Below are 19,013 nucleotides of genomic sequence, written 5' to 3'. Positions count from 1 at the left end.
TCGCTTCGTCGAATCAGATTCCTCTCTTACTATACGTCCAGCAAGCCTGATTCTTGGCCTATTCCTCTTAGTGGGTACGCGCCATAAATGTGAAACATCATAGTCATCATCAACACCTTACGTGCACAGTAGCTACAATAAGCGGTTTCAGATTATAGATGTGCTGATAAAGAGCCGGGCCTATGTCAGACTCGTTAGCCTAGCCGGCAATGCTAGGACATTGAGGTGCTTTGCACGCGTGCGCCTACCGTTACTAATCTCGTAGGTTCGCTTCGTAACACAGCACTGACCGACGTGTACACGTTATATCAGATTCGTTATATTTCGCCGTTTTCGTGAGGTCGCGTGATAGACCGGCGAACTGGGGGAGGCCCGAAAAACGATTGACCAATAGTGAAGGGCTGATTGCAGAAATGGAACAGAAACTGTTCGGAATAGCTTCACATTACAGCGCCTCAACCCACACAAGACACTCGGACGTTATATATGTGATCGTCTTTACACATTTAGATGTTGAGTGCCGAATTTCACACTTTGCAAAACCAGCTGAACTCAACACCATCTTCTATGAGCAAATATTCTTAGACTTTGGTATCATCTGTCGCAGCCCTAAACATCAACGCGGGCATTACTGCGATTTATGAAATCGACTGGCCCAAGTGGCCATTTGCTAACGCATCGCGCATACTCTTGTTTTTGTTCCCTAATGAAATGTCGCAAGCCACACTGGGGGATCGGCCATGAAGCCGGCGGTACACGAATTTGCGCTGAAGTAGCTCTTTTTCTTTTTCTTTATTCCATGTTACTCTTTACCCCTAAGTATCATCATCTTAATAATCATCATGATCCTACTGTACGTCTACTGCAGGACGAAAGCCTCTCGTAGCGATCTCTGATCACTCCTGTCTTTGGCTAGCTGATTCCAACTCGCACGTGCGAATTTCCTAATTTCATCCCTCCACCTAACGTTCTGCCATGATCGACTGAGCTTCCCTTCCCTTGGAATCCCTTAGTATAGTGTCGTAAACCGGACGCACGTCTGATTGACGTCCATGTTTTTAGTCTTTTCTCTCTCTTCCTCTCTCATACCTGTACAAAGACTTACGCTGAGAAGAGTGCAATAATAATTCTGTGAGAAATGATGTGTGACAATTGGAAATTTTTTTTTTCGAGGATGAATTCCCTTACGCTTTAAGCAACAGCGCCATTAACACAATTCTGCCTAGTGGAAAGGGGCTCGGCTGTGTGGCATGGATGGAGGTGGCACGGCGTTTATTTTCATGCGTCTTGACAGACTAAAATCCATTTGTTATGACGTGGTGTGCTTCGATCGCACGTTCCGAAAAATTCTACGCAGCTCCCGTGCCGAGATGCGTTGTCATTTGCGCCTGTCATTTGCGTCTATACGGACTAACGATGTCATTCCGCTCAGTATATTAGCAGAAATGTTGAACGCGATCGAGCCGCGTCATGAAGCAAACTTTCACGTATCGTTCTAGAACAATTAAAACTGCGAAGCACTGCTGAGACTCGTACTGGAGTCAGCCATACATACACAAAATTTCCACCGCTGTTAACGCACACAAAAGGTTCGTGATTGGTTTGCGCCTTGACTATTGCAGTCAAAGCTTTCATGACTACCGACCATATGGGAACAGGCAGATTACGAATTAGTCGTAAATTTTAACAGCTTTATCAGCTCGTATATGATTAAGAAACAACAGTTCCGGCTTGCAAAGCCCTGCATGGTTTTGCAGCTGCAGGAGACACGTAGCTTGATTTTTACGCTGTATAAAGCCGCTTGAGGTATATTTCATCAAGTGCCAGAGCTTATATATCGTCCCTGTGTAGTTTTAGGTATGCAGAGTGTCGTAAGCAACTACTATCAATGAAGTTCAAAGGAATATGGCAGAGCGGAAAGTACCATGATTTCAAGCACGCCCGGCAGGTTTTGAACAAAGAGGCTAGCGTGCATTGCCTATTTGCGCAACGACATTGACAAAGCGAGCTCGTTTGACGCTTTTTGGTCATGGTAGCGATTTGAGTTTGTTTGACTGCGACATAGTTCTTTTGATATTTGTGGGATGCAAGAAACGTCGGTATTATTCTTGTTTATGACTGAAAATACTGAAGCAAGCAATATTTTGCACGACGGTTCTGCACCCTGCGGCGCCCTGCCAATCTTAATATGTGAGAAATAATGCCTCCGCGAAGCCGCGAAATAGTAAAATCTGGTGACAATTACGGTCTCTGTGTAAGCCTGCGCCGAATTTGTTCCGTGTGGACGGCTGTGGAAGGGCACGCTGTTCTATGGGGCGAGCATTTTCATGTTTTACGGAATTTTTAAAAATCACCTGTGGCTGATAGCACGATTCTTCTCCTTGAGCTGTAGAATTCGAAGCGGCGGACATTGTTAGCAGAAGAAATCGAAGCACATATTCAAGTAATTTAAAAAATACTTATTAAGCGCTTAATTAATCACTTCACTGCACACATTGCAATTTACGAATAGTAGCCGGTGAGCTTTCAAGACGTATCCACATGAAATTAATTTCTAGGATTACACCAGTTTGGAAATATTATTTCCCAAAGTGTGGAACGAAATACGTGGGCGTTCCAGTTACTTTTATGCTTCAGTGCAGAAAAGAGTGTTTTGTTAAAAAAAGTAAGTGGAACAAAATTACATGCTTACGGTGAGTTTGATGGCACCTGTCTCTAAGCTGATGTCATTCTATAAATTCATTCCGTGTGGATAGGCCTTGCAAACTAACCGGCTACAATTCGTTAGTTTCCAAATGTGCCGTAAAGTAAATAATTACGATGTTAATTACTGAATACGGTTAGTCAGTTGGATATGTTCGATTTCTCTTGCAAGTGATGAATGCCTCTATGAGTTATCCAGTCCAGGACTAGAATTATGTTATCTGCAACAGGTAAATTTTAAAATTCCCGTGAAACTTAAAAGTGATCCCCCTCGTTTATTTGTTGCAAGAATTATCCGCGTCACATAGAAACGGGAATGCTCATAAGGTTCATTCGTGAAGTATTTGTTTACCGGTAGCCGAAATTTCAGGTGATGTTTTAGTGGTGGCTCTGCTGCCGGTAAAAAAAAAAAACAGGCACTAAAAACATCCGTCGACAACTGTATTTGCATTCTGTTGAGATAAGGTTTCCCCTAAGTTGGACGGAAGCAAAAAATCGTCAAATTATTGGCGTCAGTACGAATATGGTGAGCAAGCGCTCATCTGTTTTACGTAAGCATTTGGAGCTCCCTTGTTTACGAAAGGAGAGCGAAATGCCGGAACTTGGTAGTGCAGCATATTGTGCGATGCGAATGTTATTGGTGGTATATAAAGAAAACAAACAGAGATGCCAGATTATAGGGGCAAGAAAGATCAAGTAAGCACGATGTTGCTCATGACTGTTCGTTTGTGGTAAGGCTATAAAATATATCCATATAATCATCTCCCCTGTCCCAACCAAAAAATAAGAACAAATGTAAAGATGAAAGAAGTAATTACAGCCGTAAAATATTGGAATACTTCTATAATATGTTTGTTATACAATCAGCTATTTTCGATGCTACGAATAAATGTTTTTGGAAACAAGATGCGGAGTACAGCTTACCGTATACATATTTCGGTGCGTTCACTCGTGTTAGAACAGTCTGTATTGAGACGTATGCATGTGCGACAAACACTGCAGGATTTCTCAGAATCCTAACGTACACGTTGCTGCCGAAATGCCGTTCATTTCTTGCTTCTTGCGGCACCAATGTGGGTGGTGTTGAATTCTCAAGAATTGCGCCGCATTTTCGTCCCCGTATTGCGCGTACCTGAGATGTGTTTCCTCAATACCCGCCTAAAAGGGACACCCACACCACTCAGGCGATCTACGAAAGCATTAGCGTTATCGCTTTCAGGTGGTGAACTCTTGCTCAACGTCGTCCTTTCGCGTCGTAATGACGTACCGAGCTCTATGCCGCGACTAGCTCATTTTCATCCTATAGGCGTTTCAGCGTGAACAGTTCATGGTTTCGCCGCGAAATCAAAAGTGACTTGGCACCGTCATTAGCTCGGAAAAATTGCCATTGAGTAAGTGCTTAGGGATCGTTACCATAATACTGGTCGCCTGGACAGAAGTCGATAAACTGCGAGACAAACGTTCTGCGACGATTTATCGGTAAATGCGATAGAAATGCGTTATCATTACGTCACAACTCTTTCAGGTCCGGGATACATGATTTAAACCGCGTTCACCGCATTGCAAAGTGTTGTTCGGGAGTCCACTCGACACACGCCCTGCCTCTTCGAGGAGCGAAGTGACACACACTTTCTTTTTCGCTCTCATGCTCCTAGTTAATCAAAAGCAGTACGTAACGAACGTGAAATGTTTCCCTATTACGTTACCGGTATACAGCCTAACGTTGTTTAATAATGGTCAGGCGAGACTGTGCCACGGAGCCCAATCAATAAGCAGCCGTTGTGAGCCCCGATCTCGCAAGTGGTTAAATGGACTCCGCAATTGAGGTGTTTTCCTCGCGTGTGATTAATTATTATTTTATTGGAGTTACCGACATCAAATGCGTCGCCGATGCCATATCCATGTTGAATCGTTGCGGGACTGAAATATAACGCAAGGTTAAATGAGCCCTTCTTATGCAGTCAGCCACCCGTTCTCTTTCTCGGTAATGCTTTTCAGCTTGTGGTTTCCTGACCTTGCATCATGCTAACACGTTGCGCTTGCTAAGACCCACATTCACGAGAAATAATCATGATGGGACCGTTCGTAACACCAGGTATCAGCCAATTATGACGACAGACGCATTATTAGCAAAGGCGGCTGGCTAGTGGCAAACGGTATTTATGAACGAAAAGCTATGTAAATTTCGGTCTTGATTCACAAAGGATGTGACACGCTTACATGGTTTACAAATCAATTGGGTCAGGGACTGACCAGTCCACCAGATGAACTTTGAAGCTTGGTAGTTCCATACTACGAGATAAATGAGTCAACATTACATCGCACCTATTACTGCGCTCATGTGCTATCGCATCGCAGCGCTCTCAACCGCGCTTCGTGCTAAAGAACCGTGCCCACGGACCGTAGTGAAGTGACCGGCAGCGTCTCTAGGCATAGGCTTCGCATTGCGTCGGTATCTTTGGTGGTGCCACATGGAAAAGAAGCGCAGTCCCCCCTGATAAGCGATACTCGATGATGACGACCACATGAAGACGGTTACAACTAACTACGCCAAAAAGACGGGGAAAATGCAGCGATGACGAGACAGCCGACAAGAGCGTGGCGACGACAATGACGATGACACCACGAGGACGGCACAGTGGCACAAGTTTTCGGGACACAGCATCGAATCATGGTGTAAGGACAAGTAACGGCCGAAGAGAGAGTTAGCATGGTAGGGACGCACCTGCCACTTATAATGAACTTCTCAAACACTTCTATCTATCGTGGCGACAATACCCTCCTCCTCACCCCAAGCTCACTAGGCCTCAGGCACTGACATTCAGACTGTTGCAGACAGAAACCTATCCCAGCCTGTTCCCGTTACATGCGATATATCCGGAGATTTACACTGATGACGCGTGCCCTGCTTGCGGAGATAGATCAACACTTTCGCATATGCTCCGGGGATGTATCTCTATAGCAAGCCCTGACCTCAGCTCAGCTAGGTGGGAGGCGGCCCTCCGCAACCCACTCCTGGCTGAGCAACGTTGGGCTGTCCAGCAGGCCCACGATGCGCCTGGCAGGCTAGGTCTGTCGGGCCCGACGTGAGAGCGACCCGCGACGTGCTATAATACGCGTTCTGCAGGACTGTAAAATAAAAGTTAATCAATCAATCAATCAATCAATCAATCAATCAATCAATCAATCAATCAATCAATCAATCAATCAATCAATCAATCAATCAATCAATCAATCAATCAATCAATTCCACTCTGTGAAGGTTGTCACCAGCGAAGCTGCTCAGCGCACGACACAGACGTGACATGTAGCAAAGGTACGAACACTTTTATTGTCCTGATAGGTGGTCATCGTGACGATAGGTGCACACACACATTCTCGTATCACCGTTGTTAATAAATGGGTAAGCATTTCTTTGCCTACACAACGAAAAAGTTGTCCGTCACATAAGACAATGAACGGCTCATACCCCCTTAAGCAATGTCTCATACGTCATAAGCAAGCAAGCAAGCAAGCAAGCAAGCAAGCAAGCAAGCAACAAAAAAAGCCTACCAGAGAGCCTATTCATCGTAAAAATGCTGCCTATTGATAACTAATCTACTCAATATGCATATCCAAGTGATAAGACCTATAAGCTTTTGCTTAGAATGAAGCAATTTTGCATCAGATTCGAGAGCTGAGTTTTCGCAAACGCAGATTTGTTGACAGACACGAAAAATCCATAGAACCCAAGCCATAAACAGCTTAACTTTAATAATAGCTGCAATAGACGCGACTAAATGTCCGTGTAGTACCCTTAAGAACTCTGGATGTAAAAGCAATCAATGCATGAAAGCGCTTATCACTGTAGATAAGCATTTCTCAAGTCAGCGCGCTAATGGAAAATACCTATGACGAAGAACCCTTGTTCCTACGTGCGTTCAAAAAGAATGACAACTATTACGCGTGGATCGAAATGGTCTGGAGACGAGAGAAAAGCGTGCAAAAATCAGTGCGGTTCAATCTGTGCAAGGGTAATGACATTCCCCTCCCCAGACCTTTCCCGTCTCGGCTTGACATATTGGCATCGTGGCAGTAAAATGAGGGAATGCACGAAGGATCGCTCGCCAGCCCCACTTAACAACAACGCAATGGAAGCCTGTTGCGATGTGGTGAATCGGAAAGGTAGAGGGAGTGACCGGGAGATCGCTTCATCTTTATCACCGATGACCGATGCAGCATAAACAGCAGGCCATTCTAAGGCCTGACAGAGAGCCGCCTCTAGCGAGCCTCGGCTGTGATTGCTTTTGCTTCTGACGTGAAATGTGTCGGCAGAGCTGCCGTGATAGAGTAGACACCTTTGGAAAGGCTTCGCGCGCAAGATTAGGAGGTCACTGATAGAAATCACGGGAAGACGTCGGCATGTATGGAATGGAGGCGTTACTCCATCTTATCAATGGTTCGGCTGGTGATCTCTTGATCTTACATATACTAAGGTAGCAGGCACCGGATCGACAACGTCGCACAACGCCATTGTCGGGCAGCCTCTATGGAAGAACGGCAATGCTCGAAAGGGTATTGCGGTATTTTTGCGTTTGTTCTTTCTGTGTGGCGTACTTCAAGGCACTGCGTAGATGTGACTAAGTTCTAACTTGCCAAGCAAGTTATGTCTGAAGCCACTGTAGAATGTAGGTGGCATTCTGGTAATTGAAGAGAACGTCTGAAAGTAACTGTGACATACGAACCTTCATCAGGACATTACGGAAAGGAAAGACGGTCACCACCTCCCCGCTCCTCCACATCGTCACACTAGGGAGCATGTACCTGAAAAACGCTATTAGGAATCGCCATTAGATCATTTTAGGGTCAAGGGATAACAAACAGTCAAACTAAAAGCCTACCACGTCTAGAGGGTGCTTGACTCCTCACGAGACGCAAGCAGCTTCTTGCTGAAGTAGAATCGCGTGAACTAAACAGCGAAAGAGTCATAGGAACCAATTTACGCTGTGTACATCGAGCGCTGCGTAAATTACGAAAACCGAATTAAAAGAAAAAAAGAACCTTTTCACGGGAAACACTTCAAAGTATAAATTATACGCGATGTTCTTTTACACAGTGCATGCTGTGCTTTTCCCCTGATCTTATTTCACTGCATTTGCAAGGGACATCTAACAGAATCCTTAGAAGTCCTTGAAAAATCACAGGAAGAGTAATACGCACGGGCGAATTCTAAATCTGGTTGAAAATACCTCGGCGGCGCTCGGTAACTAGGTGTCGCGATTTTTTCGGTTTCCAAAAATGTCTCGAAAGTGGTACGAAATCCTACAGTAATCACATTCGTAAGTAGAAAAAGGAAAGAAAGAAGTGCAAGAATGTTGAAGAATACTCTTGCATCAAAGCGAGGATACACGGCAGGTGGCCATTAGGCTTAGAAAAAGACAGCAAAACCTTTTATAAGATTGTTTCAAAGAAGTTCCGAATTGTTTTATCCATCTTTGCATACAGGATTGAGAAATGGTCTGGAAAATTATTTTTTTAAATGTGCTGTCTTGTACAGGTGCGTTTGCGGGCATGAAACCTCTTCACTATACGTTGAGTTGAACCAACTATTTCGCTGAAAGGGCGCACTCCTTTCACGAGAAAACTTATAATGAACGAGTACTGCGTAATGAAAAAAAAAGAGACAGCGGCGCATAACTCCATCTTTCTGATATCGGCAGCGTGAAGTGCCGTCATATCAACGAGACAAAGAATAAATGCAAGCATACTCGCACGCACAGGCGATAGAAAAAAGGGCACTTACCTTTGGAGGCCTGGAAGTGAATTCTGTGCTTTCTTTTTTATTTTTCTTTTGTAGGCATACGTGAAATTCACTCGCGTGTTTCTTATTACGCTGTCTTGGCGCCAGCGAATTCCTCCTGTTGCTTTACACAAGGGTTGCGAAAAGGCTTAGTAACGTGTCTGCTGCTTGCCATTTTTACGGCGAAGCTGTATATGGCTAGCTGATTCGCCCATCCGTCGCCCGTACGCCAAAAACTCCTCCGGCGCGACCCCTTGCGCATGCGCGAAAAACAATTCGCTGCGCCAGTAGTGACGTCATTGCTCTCCGTCGCACCAGAGCGCGCGCAGCAGTTTCTCTCCGGCTCCGAAATGGGTATGTCATGCGTCGTACGTACTCCTGAGGAACAGGCAGCTTTCGATCAGCAACGCGGCGAGCAGAACCGGGAACGAGCTCGTCTACATCGTGCCGATGCTGCAGCCCGGGCACAAGAACAGGCTCGTGTAGCCGAGCGCAAGCAGCAACTGCACACCGAAGATCCGGCAGCCTACCAAGCCTTCGTTTAATGAACCGTCGGGACTAACCCAGTGACAAACACTGGGGCCGCACGTTTAAGCTTCGCTGGTTAACCATCTGTATGGAGAGCTTGGGTAGTGATTTTACTGTACGCAACTGAAAACAAGAGCCACTGTAACGTAGAAGGAAGATTTACCCAAGCAGCTCCTATCTAAATATAAATACACGGCAATGGAGAAATCGCTTTGCTCATCTTCCACTGCCCCCAATTTGATTATGTTCACTAGCTAACTCATGCAACCGATTTGTCCGCTTCAGATGATCGAACAGATGCTGTTAACAGAAGTGTGATATCTGTTTCTGGTGCAGAGTTACGAGGCTTGTAAATTTTGTGCCTCAGTGGTTTAGTATTTTAGATTACCGGTTCACGTTCATTCGTTTAGTTTGCACATTATGAGTGCTCTGTTATACCAAACATGCATACATATTGAACACTTTTGTAGGTAGGTAGTTGTGAAACCACAAATATATATTTAAAGGGGCGCCACATAAAAACATTACGTTCGACTGGACAGGTAGATTACATCAAGGAAACAGTGCGTGAACGGAAGTTTGGCAAGATACAAAACACACAAAAAGAAAAAGAACAATAACTGGCGACGCCACCTTACAGTTCCCAAATTAGCGCTACGTGACGTCATAGATTTTGACAGCGCCTGCTTTGAGTTTTTAACTATTTCTTAATAAACAAAAATCGCATTGCGTTCTATGGAGGCAAAGGATCGAATCTAACGAGATCTGATCTCTTTTTGTGAACAAAATTGTCTCAAAAGGATTGCAAATACATTGAAATCTAGGATGTCGCACTAGCGTACCAGCGCTGAATTCAGTGCGCATCGTTCAAAGAGCAAAAGTGCGTCATTCATTTTTTCCCGCTAGTAACGAATTCTTTGTTGCAAATCAAATGAGAGACGAATCTGGAAACACACCTTCACCAGCCGAAATGAACTTCAGTGTGGCTATTTATTGTTTCTTAATCAAAATGACACTTGTAGTGGCCCTCTCACGCGAAGTCTTTCATTATGCCGAACATATTGGGCGGTGTCAGCCAAAATGAGCCTGGAAATAACATGCTGCCATCACACTATTGGGCTTGTTCCCCATGAAGGGCATAATAAGTAACCAATACATTTAAATTTACAGTGCCTGTACACTGAGACGTGAACAGCAACGAACGCTTTTGACGCGTAATTACATGAAAGCACGACATGTAATGATGGGTTGCTCATTTTTGAGCATGATGCCGCCCCAAGTATGCTTTTTGGAGTCTAAGCAAGACCCCTTAAGAAATCCAAGGGAAACTCGAAATGAATTAATGCATCCGAGTCGTTTCAGGCTCATTTACGTTAAAATTTTATGAGCACTCTGCGTGCAGTTCAAAAACAACCATGTTTCACGGAAGGAGCCAAATTATATCAAAAGGCAGTTTAGCTGACTTCATAGTCTGTTAAACCCGAAGTGCAAATCACATGTGGATAGTGTTTTGGACCTATTGTTGGCGTGGCCCTGCTCAATTTTGTCGGGTTCATTCTGAATCTTAGGACAAGCAGTTTTTAACATGACAGACTTTTTACTACAATTAAATCCACCTTATTTGAAAGCTTTGTTTGGTCACATTTAGGCTAGAATAACAACCTGGTAATCTCGTGGTATAAGATACATGCCATAAAGCCCGACGATGCCGTCCAGGAAGTAATTTAGAAGTATACCCTCAAGGTCCTTCGTTCCCGCTTAACAGTGTCCCATCTAATGTTTTGTCGAACAGACTTAAGCATTTATCATTATGAACAGTCTGATAATCCCCACCATTTCATAGTTAAGTCCACTGCAGAACAAGTGTCGGTGGCCGACACGACGCCTAAGCTAAGAGGGTCGTGTGGATGCGAAGTGTATAAAACAGCAAAACATTTCCAGATGAACCGAAAGCACGCCTTAAGCAGGTGACCGCTTTAAAGCTACAACAATGAGAACGCCGGACACCGCGCCGTATTTGATTCGGAGAACTTTGCTTCGATGGAATTCAGGCTGTGATTGCACAAGCTCGCATAAGTCTACACTTATTCTTTACTTGTACTCGCATCGAGCAGCGTCAGCAGCCAACATCATGAGACATGTTTGCGATGACTGTGACATCTGTACTATACGGTGAAGGATAATACTTTGGATCTAACGAAGTGAGAGAACTTTTGACGATGTCTAGTTCAAGACAATAGGTCTCTTTATACTACAACACAGATCGTAGAGATTGGGATGGGTAGTTTTGTACTATTACTCACATACCACTCTGAACTACTTCGTACGCGAGGCTTGAGTAAATTATTGATCTTAAATTGAATCCTGGATCATGACAAACCAACGATCAATTTATGGGACATGTCGTAGGAGGGGTCTCTGGATTAATTTAGACCACCTGGTTTTTTTTGACATGCTTCTAAATCTAAGTACACGGGGGTTTCAGCATTTCGCACATATCTAAATGCGGCCGCCCCGACCAGAATCGAACCCGCGACTTCGAGCTCAGCAGCACAACGCTGACCGCTTGCTCTGTGCAGCATCTTGTGTGCAGCTAGTGTTCGATCTCTCTCATTTTCGCTCTTTCTATTTCTACACCCCCCTCCTTTTCTTTTTGAGAAGGGTAGCAAAGCAGATACCCCGGCCGTCAGATTCACATCTTTGTTATTGTTCTTTTGTTTTGTCTGCCACTTACGCTGGCACCAAAGGAGATCTTGCCTGCCGCCACTTCAGGGTCGGCCCAAGTCCCTCCAAAAGACTTGGAACGAAAGCTGAACACTCGCTCATCGTAAAAGAAGAAAAAAGTCGCCCAGTGGAGGGGATGAAAGGGCTGCGAAACCGTCCTTCAGGCCAGTCAGGCAAGTAAAGAGGATGTCAGGGAGGGTCGCTTGAATACGAAGAAATACGAGCTGCTATGTTCAAACAAAGAGGGGGGGCGGAGGGTGATTTGTTTACGGCGCCCCCGAAAAGAGCTAGAGCACTTTCGCTGATGGCTCTGTACCTCACATCAGGGTATACGGCATCAGCATTCAGTCTTCTGTTGTGAGTCCTCGACATTGGTAAAGACTCCCCGAAAGAAACGAAAGACTGGGTCCTGACTTTCAAAAAGTACTTTAACATCCTGAAGAAGAGAACGTATGCATGAACAAGTTATCCTGGAGAGCATCGAATGGTAGCCGTGCAAACAAACTTCTCATGCAGCACGTGCAACCAATCTCTTGTACAGGCGCGGTGGACTCTCAAGCCGTTCATGCCCATAAGGAATCATTGGAGCAGTCACTGTTAGAATGCTGAACTTTCAATGGTCGTAGCCACGTGCTACTGAGCAAGTTCCAATAGCTTGGTCTGTCTTAAACTACGCTCATTATATTCTCATTTTCAAAAGGTCGATCTTCAACTCGACACGAATCTCACGAAACTGTCCTGCAAATACACGACTCCCAACTCTCGTCTGTACGGTGCTCACATTGAGTGTGGCATGTGTTGTGCGGCGCCCTCCTCTTATTGTTCCCTCTGGATTTCGACCTCTTAAAGTGGACGGGCGTTGTGTGCCTATTCAGGGACAATTATTAGCCTGCTTTTCTGCTGTTAGAGGCGTCTGTATATTTGCATGACGAATAGTGGCGTAGCGTCAGGTGTACACACATTTGTGTACCTGGTGTTCCCTGTTTACGAGTTTGTTTAGTCTACGTTAAAATTTTCTAAGCCCGCTGCAACAAAAGAGTTTACGTCCACTTGGGCTGACTTAATATTAGCGGAAAGCACATTTTGCCAATAATGGCCTGTGTAGATAACTTGAACGATCTAGGTTGAAATAAATGCTCAGTGCAGTAGCAACAGAGAAATGAAAGGCGCTGCCTGAAAAAAAATATATATATTACTCAGTTCTTACCTTCATTCGTGCTGTTTCACCTGCAGAACTCAGAATGAGGGCACACGACTGAGAAAGCTCCGAGCTGCTGGAATATGGGTGCAAGTTTCAAGAAAAGTGACCTCTGCCAGATAAGGACCGAAAATAACTTAATTATTTATTGCTGGACGGAGGTACAAAGCACCAGGCTTGCTTTTTAACAGCAGTAATTGAAGCAACAAAAGTGCACCGCTTCGAATTGAATATCATATTGCTTTACTAGGGGCGCCTATGGTCCTCACTAATAAATGTTTGATAGAAATGACTTGATCAGTATTGTCACGACGTGAGAAAAAGCGTTCGTATGAAAAGCCATTGCTAAGCATGTTCAATCACGACCCTTTTACAGTTAACTAAGCCGTTCTGTATAGTACAGAGCGTTAGTAAAACGAGCTAGATGCGAATAAACAATAACGGAATAATGAAGCGTTAAAAGGTGACTATTGTAATGCTTATTTCAGTGTTTGGTTTCGTTCTTTCTTCCTGAGGGCCATAAGCTACTTTGGTAGTGTATTCGCCACTCACTATTAATCAAAAGCGAAGACTTGACAAACTTTTTATAATGGTACCATTAAAAAAACTGTTACTTACACTGCGCTGCTTTATGAGCCTCCAGGCTTGGCACCTGACGAAGTAGCCAGCAATGTCCACACGCTATATCTGCGTCATTATGCTTGCACCTAAAATTAGGATGCTTTCTCGGTAGAGAGAGTGAGCAATAGTGCTCGCGTTATAGGTTCTTGTTGCTTCTGTCGCCTACTTTATCCTACACCATTATTCCTCAAAGATAATAATAAGTATAAGACCTCGACAAGTAAACAAGAATAGCTCAGACAAGCGATCATGTGCGCGTGTTTGAATACGCAGGCGCACGCACGTGTATGTTTTCGCGTGCGTACGTGCGCGCGCGTGTGCGTGGTATGTGTCATACATTTCCAGTGCTCTAAAGAAATATGAAAAATAAAACAAGTGGAAAGGCGCAAGGACAGGTAGGACGCTGGTTTTCAAGTGATTGTAGCACTACGTGAAAAGGTGTGCGTATATATATATATATATATATATATATATATATATATATATATATATATATATATATATATATATATATATATATATATATATATATATATATATATATATATATTTGCGCGCCCACGGCACCGTCTGTGGGCGCGCAAATATATATACGCACACCTTTTCACGTCGTGCTACAATATATATATATATATATATATATATTTGCGCGCCCACAGACGGAGGAACATGAGTTCAGCGCCTGCTTGAAGCCACTTATCAAATATGCACGGCAGACAGGTTTTGATACAGGTAACCATGTTCTTTCATTGATAGTGCCATGGAAGCTGTGCTGCCACATTTATCGTTTTCTTTTTTAATGCAAAAGCTTCAAGAATCACACAGCAGTTTTCCTCAGTGCACTTGCCTAGAACACGTGTGCTGTAAAATATTGGGTGCGCAGTGACATCGTTAACAATGGTCCACTAAGTGACCTGATCCCGCTAGTGCCCACACTTGAACACGGTGCCCTCTCAACCTGTCGTTAATGCGACGACTGGTCCGGCCGATGTAGCATTTGCCATGTGGCAGGGGGATGTAGTAAACGACACCTGTACTATACACAACGAAAGGGGTAGCGTGCTTCTCCGTGCAGCCAGGACCTTTGTGCCCGTGGTCGTTCACTGCTCGGTACATGCGATCCAGCGTTTTCGGCGCTGAAAATATCCCAAGGGCACCCTGTGCTGCTTTTGTATGTGTGTTAGACCGCGCGCGCGTCTGTCTGTGTCTATGAAGGCACCCGAAGGGAAGTAAAAAAAAGTAATAGTGACTGGGAGCACGAAGGGGCAGTAAACGGCATTCTCAATGCGCGAGCCTCTCTCTAGTTCACTTGCTTTCTTCACAATGAAGCAGAGATTAAAAATCGACCGCCGATCTCCGTTTGCTGAACTGCAATACGAATATTGCCTGCAAATGCAGGGACTGAGTAAGGCAAGAAGAAATAACAGACAAAACGCGTCCGCAGCAGTGATGTCCTGACGGCATTGTTCTGCTTGAGTCGTCTCCATTTTCAGCCTACTACCCTCAGTAGTGCCTCGTTTTCTTTTGAAAGAATGTTCTCGGTGCGCGCTGCGGAGAAACCAGAAACCGAAGTATAATGAAACGATGAAAATAAAGACCAGTGTACGGAAAAATAGAGCCTAAGTGTAATTCCGCGTGGCGATGCATAGTTGTTCCTTTGTCGGCGGCATCGCCCCATGTGTGCGTACGATAAAGGTCAATGCGTTGGCGCCTGCAGTTAAGTCGACGGGTATTTTTCTTTTCTGATTGCGTTGGTTGTTCTCAAAGTGGAGAAAAAAGGAAAGGAACAGATTGCTCGGAGAGGACACCCATCGGCGACAAACTTGTTGAACCAGCCACCGGCTCTTGTCAACACTTCGTAGGCTGGTACCTATACAGCAGGAAATTTGTAAGCGCAAACTCCCCAAAAGCGAGGACGAGCAAGTAAGAGCAAGGGAAGGCATTTGGCAGAACTGATCGCTATTGGCGATTGCATAAGCTCCATAAATCTGCTAGTCACAAGTTGTCACGTGCGCCTACGCACTTCAGAAATAAAAAAATAATAAATAAATAAATAAATGTATGAGCACTTTAGGGGGCTTTCTAAAACGCAGAACCAGGGGTCTCAACTTCTCGTCCTGTGTTAAAGATATGTTGGATAATTGATGACAGTGAAAAGCGATTCTAGAAGGAAGCTTTCTCTGTCACCAGAATCCCCAAAAATTACCAGAGAAAAGGTGGCTCGAATCGCAGGAGTGACTGAAACATTTTATTGCACAAGCTTGCGCCCAGAAAGCAAAGGAGACCGTAGATATCATAATAGCGGCGAACACGGTCAGTGGTCGTCGAAATCAATCGCACCATTTCTCTGTGAGTGCACTGCTCATGTCACCCGCCTGCTATGCTTACACGCCCGTTTACAACATTCCGGATCAGTTGTTGATCCTCGCGTCTTTTCGTGAATACGGTACAGTGTTTGAGACGTAGTACAAACAGGCTAGTTTCTCTATCGTATTCGCGACAAAGTTCCGGAACTATTCTTTAAAGCAAGCCCACCATGCATGATAGCGATGAAATCCTAGCAATGATAATTCTGCCATAACGATGACCGGCAACATGTAAAAACGGATAAGTATTAGTGCATCTTTCACGCTTGACGAATGAAAAGGAAGAAAGACGTTCAGTAATTACGCGTTTGCAAGAGTTTTTTTTTTCTTTTTCTCGTTATTCGTTTCACTATCTGACTCGAGAATCAGATTAAAACATTCGTCGAATTCTGCCTCAGTTGCCAAACACACGAGTTAGGCAAAGGTCGGTCTGGGCACGTTTCATGGTGCGCTGCTCAGCAACGAATCGCGGCAAATCGGTGCCCGCATAGTCCCATTAAAACAGGGCGGCAGTATTGGAGGTGCATCCGGTGGCAGACGCGAAAATTATTGAGGAAACTGACAGATAGTTATTGCGTAAAAGCGCTTCGTGGCGAGCACTACGCGACTTTTGTGTCTTTCTATTTTGTGAAATGGCTGGTTCGATTCTCAGCCGGGGCTATGGTATTGCGGCTGGCAGTGGAACGCAAAAAATTCAGCAAACTTACGCAGTTCTCTCGGCTCTAAGCATGTTTATAGTGACAGCAGCTCTCATAGCGCACACATTAAAGCCATTGTTACTGTGGCCTTGAAATATGCCCCATATCCACGAGAGGTATGCGGCCTCGCAGGAAGAGGTAACGCTTTCTACTAGAATGAAACAAAGAGAGAGAGAGAGAGAGAGAGAGAGAAATGATCACGAGAAGAGGACAGGATGAGCACAGGATGGGATTTAATATTATAAAAAGAACTCACCACGATCGGCACCCGCAGTGGCCTTAACTTTCGGACCGGTGAATGAACTCGCATAAGAACTGATAAAATTGTCTTTTTCCTGGAGCCCAGTTGAAATGCGTCGGACGACGAAGTATTCGAGGTCGATAAAGTCATGCCTAGTTGTCGTCATGGAAATTCTAGTAGCAGGCTGTACGGGGAAGAAAAAACGGTGACAGTGAAGCAAAAAATGATCAGTTATTCTCAAAAACAACACATTTGTTTTCAAAAACAGCTACTGCTCCAAAGATGCACTAAATAAGCGCATCTTTGGAATGCGCCCGGCTCCAGACGTGACACTGCAACAGGGGTCTAGTAGTTTGGAAGCACAGTATAGAAACCAGGGTAGTCAAAATTATTGCGGATCCCTTTACAACGGCGTCTGGTAATGCGAAGTACTTAATGTATTCGCGTTTCTGTTATCGCAGATATGTGTGAAATTTTCACAATATTAATCAATGGTTGAGTTTTCTTGGTCTCCCTATGTTTAGCGCCGGCTACATGACAAAACGACATTGAGATTTCAAATCATCGTCATCGTCATCATCATCTTTAATGTCTCTTCAGAGCGAAGGCGTATCCCAAAAATATCCAATTCCTTTGCGTTGCTTCAGCCAAACCCCTCATATGAGGAGGCCTCCTTCTATGCAAATTTCCTTTCTCTTCATTGCACATATTTTTTTTAGCGTTCAATTTATTGCGCGCAAGGGGTGTTATTAGATTTATCAATTTTATCATTTCATTGTAGCTATTGGTGCCTACAGAGACTCTTTCGCAATAAAAATGAAGTAATACAAAAGCGTCAGGCATCTGTGGGATAGGCAAAACGTAGGCGATAAAGCTGGCAAACAACTAATCTATACAATCGTGAGCACGTTTTATAGTGCGCCGGCGTTCGAGCGGCAAGAATATAAATCCAGCTGAATAGCGCGCCTTGAAACGAAGTCGTGGTGTTGCAAACTTCGAGCGGTGAATTGCCATTATTCGAAGCTTTCAAAAATGCACTCCGCGTGATGTTTTCTCTTTCTGCTTTTGTTACATTGTATAGCGTACCTTCTTGTGGTCAATCGACTTCGGCTCGAATTTCCAGTATGCATGCGGTCCTTTATTGAATGCCTCACTTACCACAATACCACGCTTTTTGCAAACCGTGACGGCAGTGTTCCGAGCGAATCGGCCGCTCTCGACATGAAGGGCCTTACAATCACGCCAGCACGTAGAAGGGACAAGGCGCACATTTCAGAGACGTTATCGGCGCATAGTGAAAAATTCCCTATTGATAAGTTTAATTTTTGTATTTATAATATCCCATTTTGTTTTTATTTGCTATTTGCTTCCCTTCTTTCAATCTATAACCTAAATATTTATGTTGACTCCTTTTTGAAGAGTGTAGGCAGGCGTTGTGTCAGTTCCAATGAGGGTTGTAGCCTGATTCTTTCGTTCTTTTCGTTTCTGTCTGTATGTGCAAACTATATAAAAATCATAATAGACAACCAAAGAAAATCTCGTGGTCTCTACATTAGAATTCGGCGAAGAAGCGAAAGTATAGAACTGACACAATCATCACCATTTCTTCGTCTTGAATCAAATACGAGAATCTCGGTAAACTGCAGCTTTTGAAAACTATACATGGGTTGCACGTGACGTCAGTTCCGGCTTGCAAATCGCGCGTGCGCCATCTTTGAGAACGACCGCGTCTGGACGCACGCTACCGCCTACCGCCGCGCCTGAGCTTAAGTTCTTTTTTGATGTCGTTCGGTTTATCTTTGCGACATGACGAAATAAAATTTGCACGCGCTTTGTCCATCATACTCTGAAGAGCTCGTAGGACCGACTCGGGCACCTTACAGAGCGAAGATCGAAATGTGTGACGGCATCGACCCTTATGAACTGTGCATCGGCAAGGACGCTACGCCGAACGTCGACTTGCTGCCCACTGTGACGCAGGCCTCACGGGCTGCTTGCACACTGCAGCAGCATGTGGCTTGTTCTGCTGTCGCCGTTTACACCGCATGTAACGCGCGGACGCAACCATAGTAGTGCGGTCATAACGGCCGTGGCCCAGCCGCAGACTCGGTGCCCAATCCGGATTTCCATCGTCCATCAAATTGGCAGGCTTCCC

General features: G+C 44.6%; 1 protein-coding gene across 2 annotated transcripts in view; it reads right to left on the bottom strand.

Moving 5' to 3' along the window:
* The window catches only part of LOC135915302 (uncharacterized), a 181,882-nt gene that overhangs the window by 15,337 nt on the left and 147,532 nt on the right, over window positions 1-19,013 (bottom strand). For both annotated transcript variants that reach the window (XR_011514661.1, XM_070539178.1), the window contains exon 2: window positions 16,874-17,042. Coding sequence is in view for 1 of the 2 variants with exons in the window: in XM_070539178.1 (XP_070395279.1) it covers window positions 17,032-17,042 (11 nt within the window). In the remaining variant the exon portion in view is untranslated. The remainder of the gene's footprint in view (window positions 1-16,873; window positions 17,043-19,013) is intronic.

This window comes from Dermacentor albipictus, chromosome 5, assembly GCF_038994185.2.
Source record: "Dermacentor albipictus isolate Rhodes 1998 colony chromosome 5, USDA_Dalb.pri_finalv2, whole genome shotgun sequence".
NCBI lineage: Eukaryota > Metazoa > Arthropoda > Arachnida > Ixodida > Ixodidae > Dermacentor > Dermacentor albipictus.
Note: the sequence above shows the minus strand (reverse complement) of the source record. Positions and strands in the feature narration are given on the sequence as shown.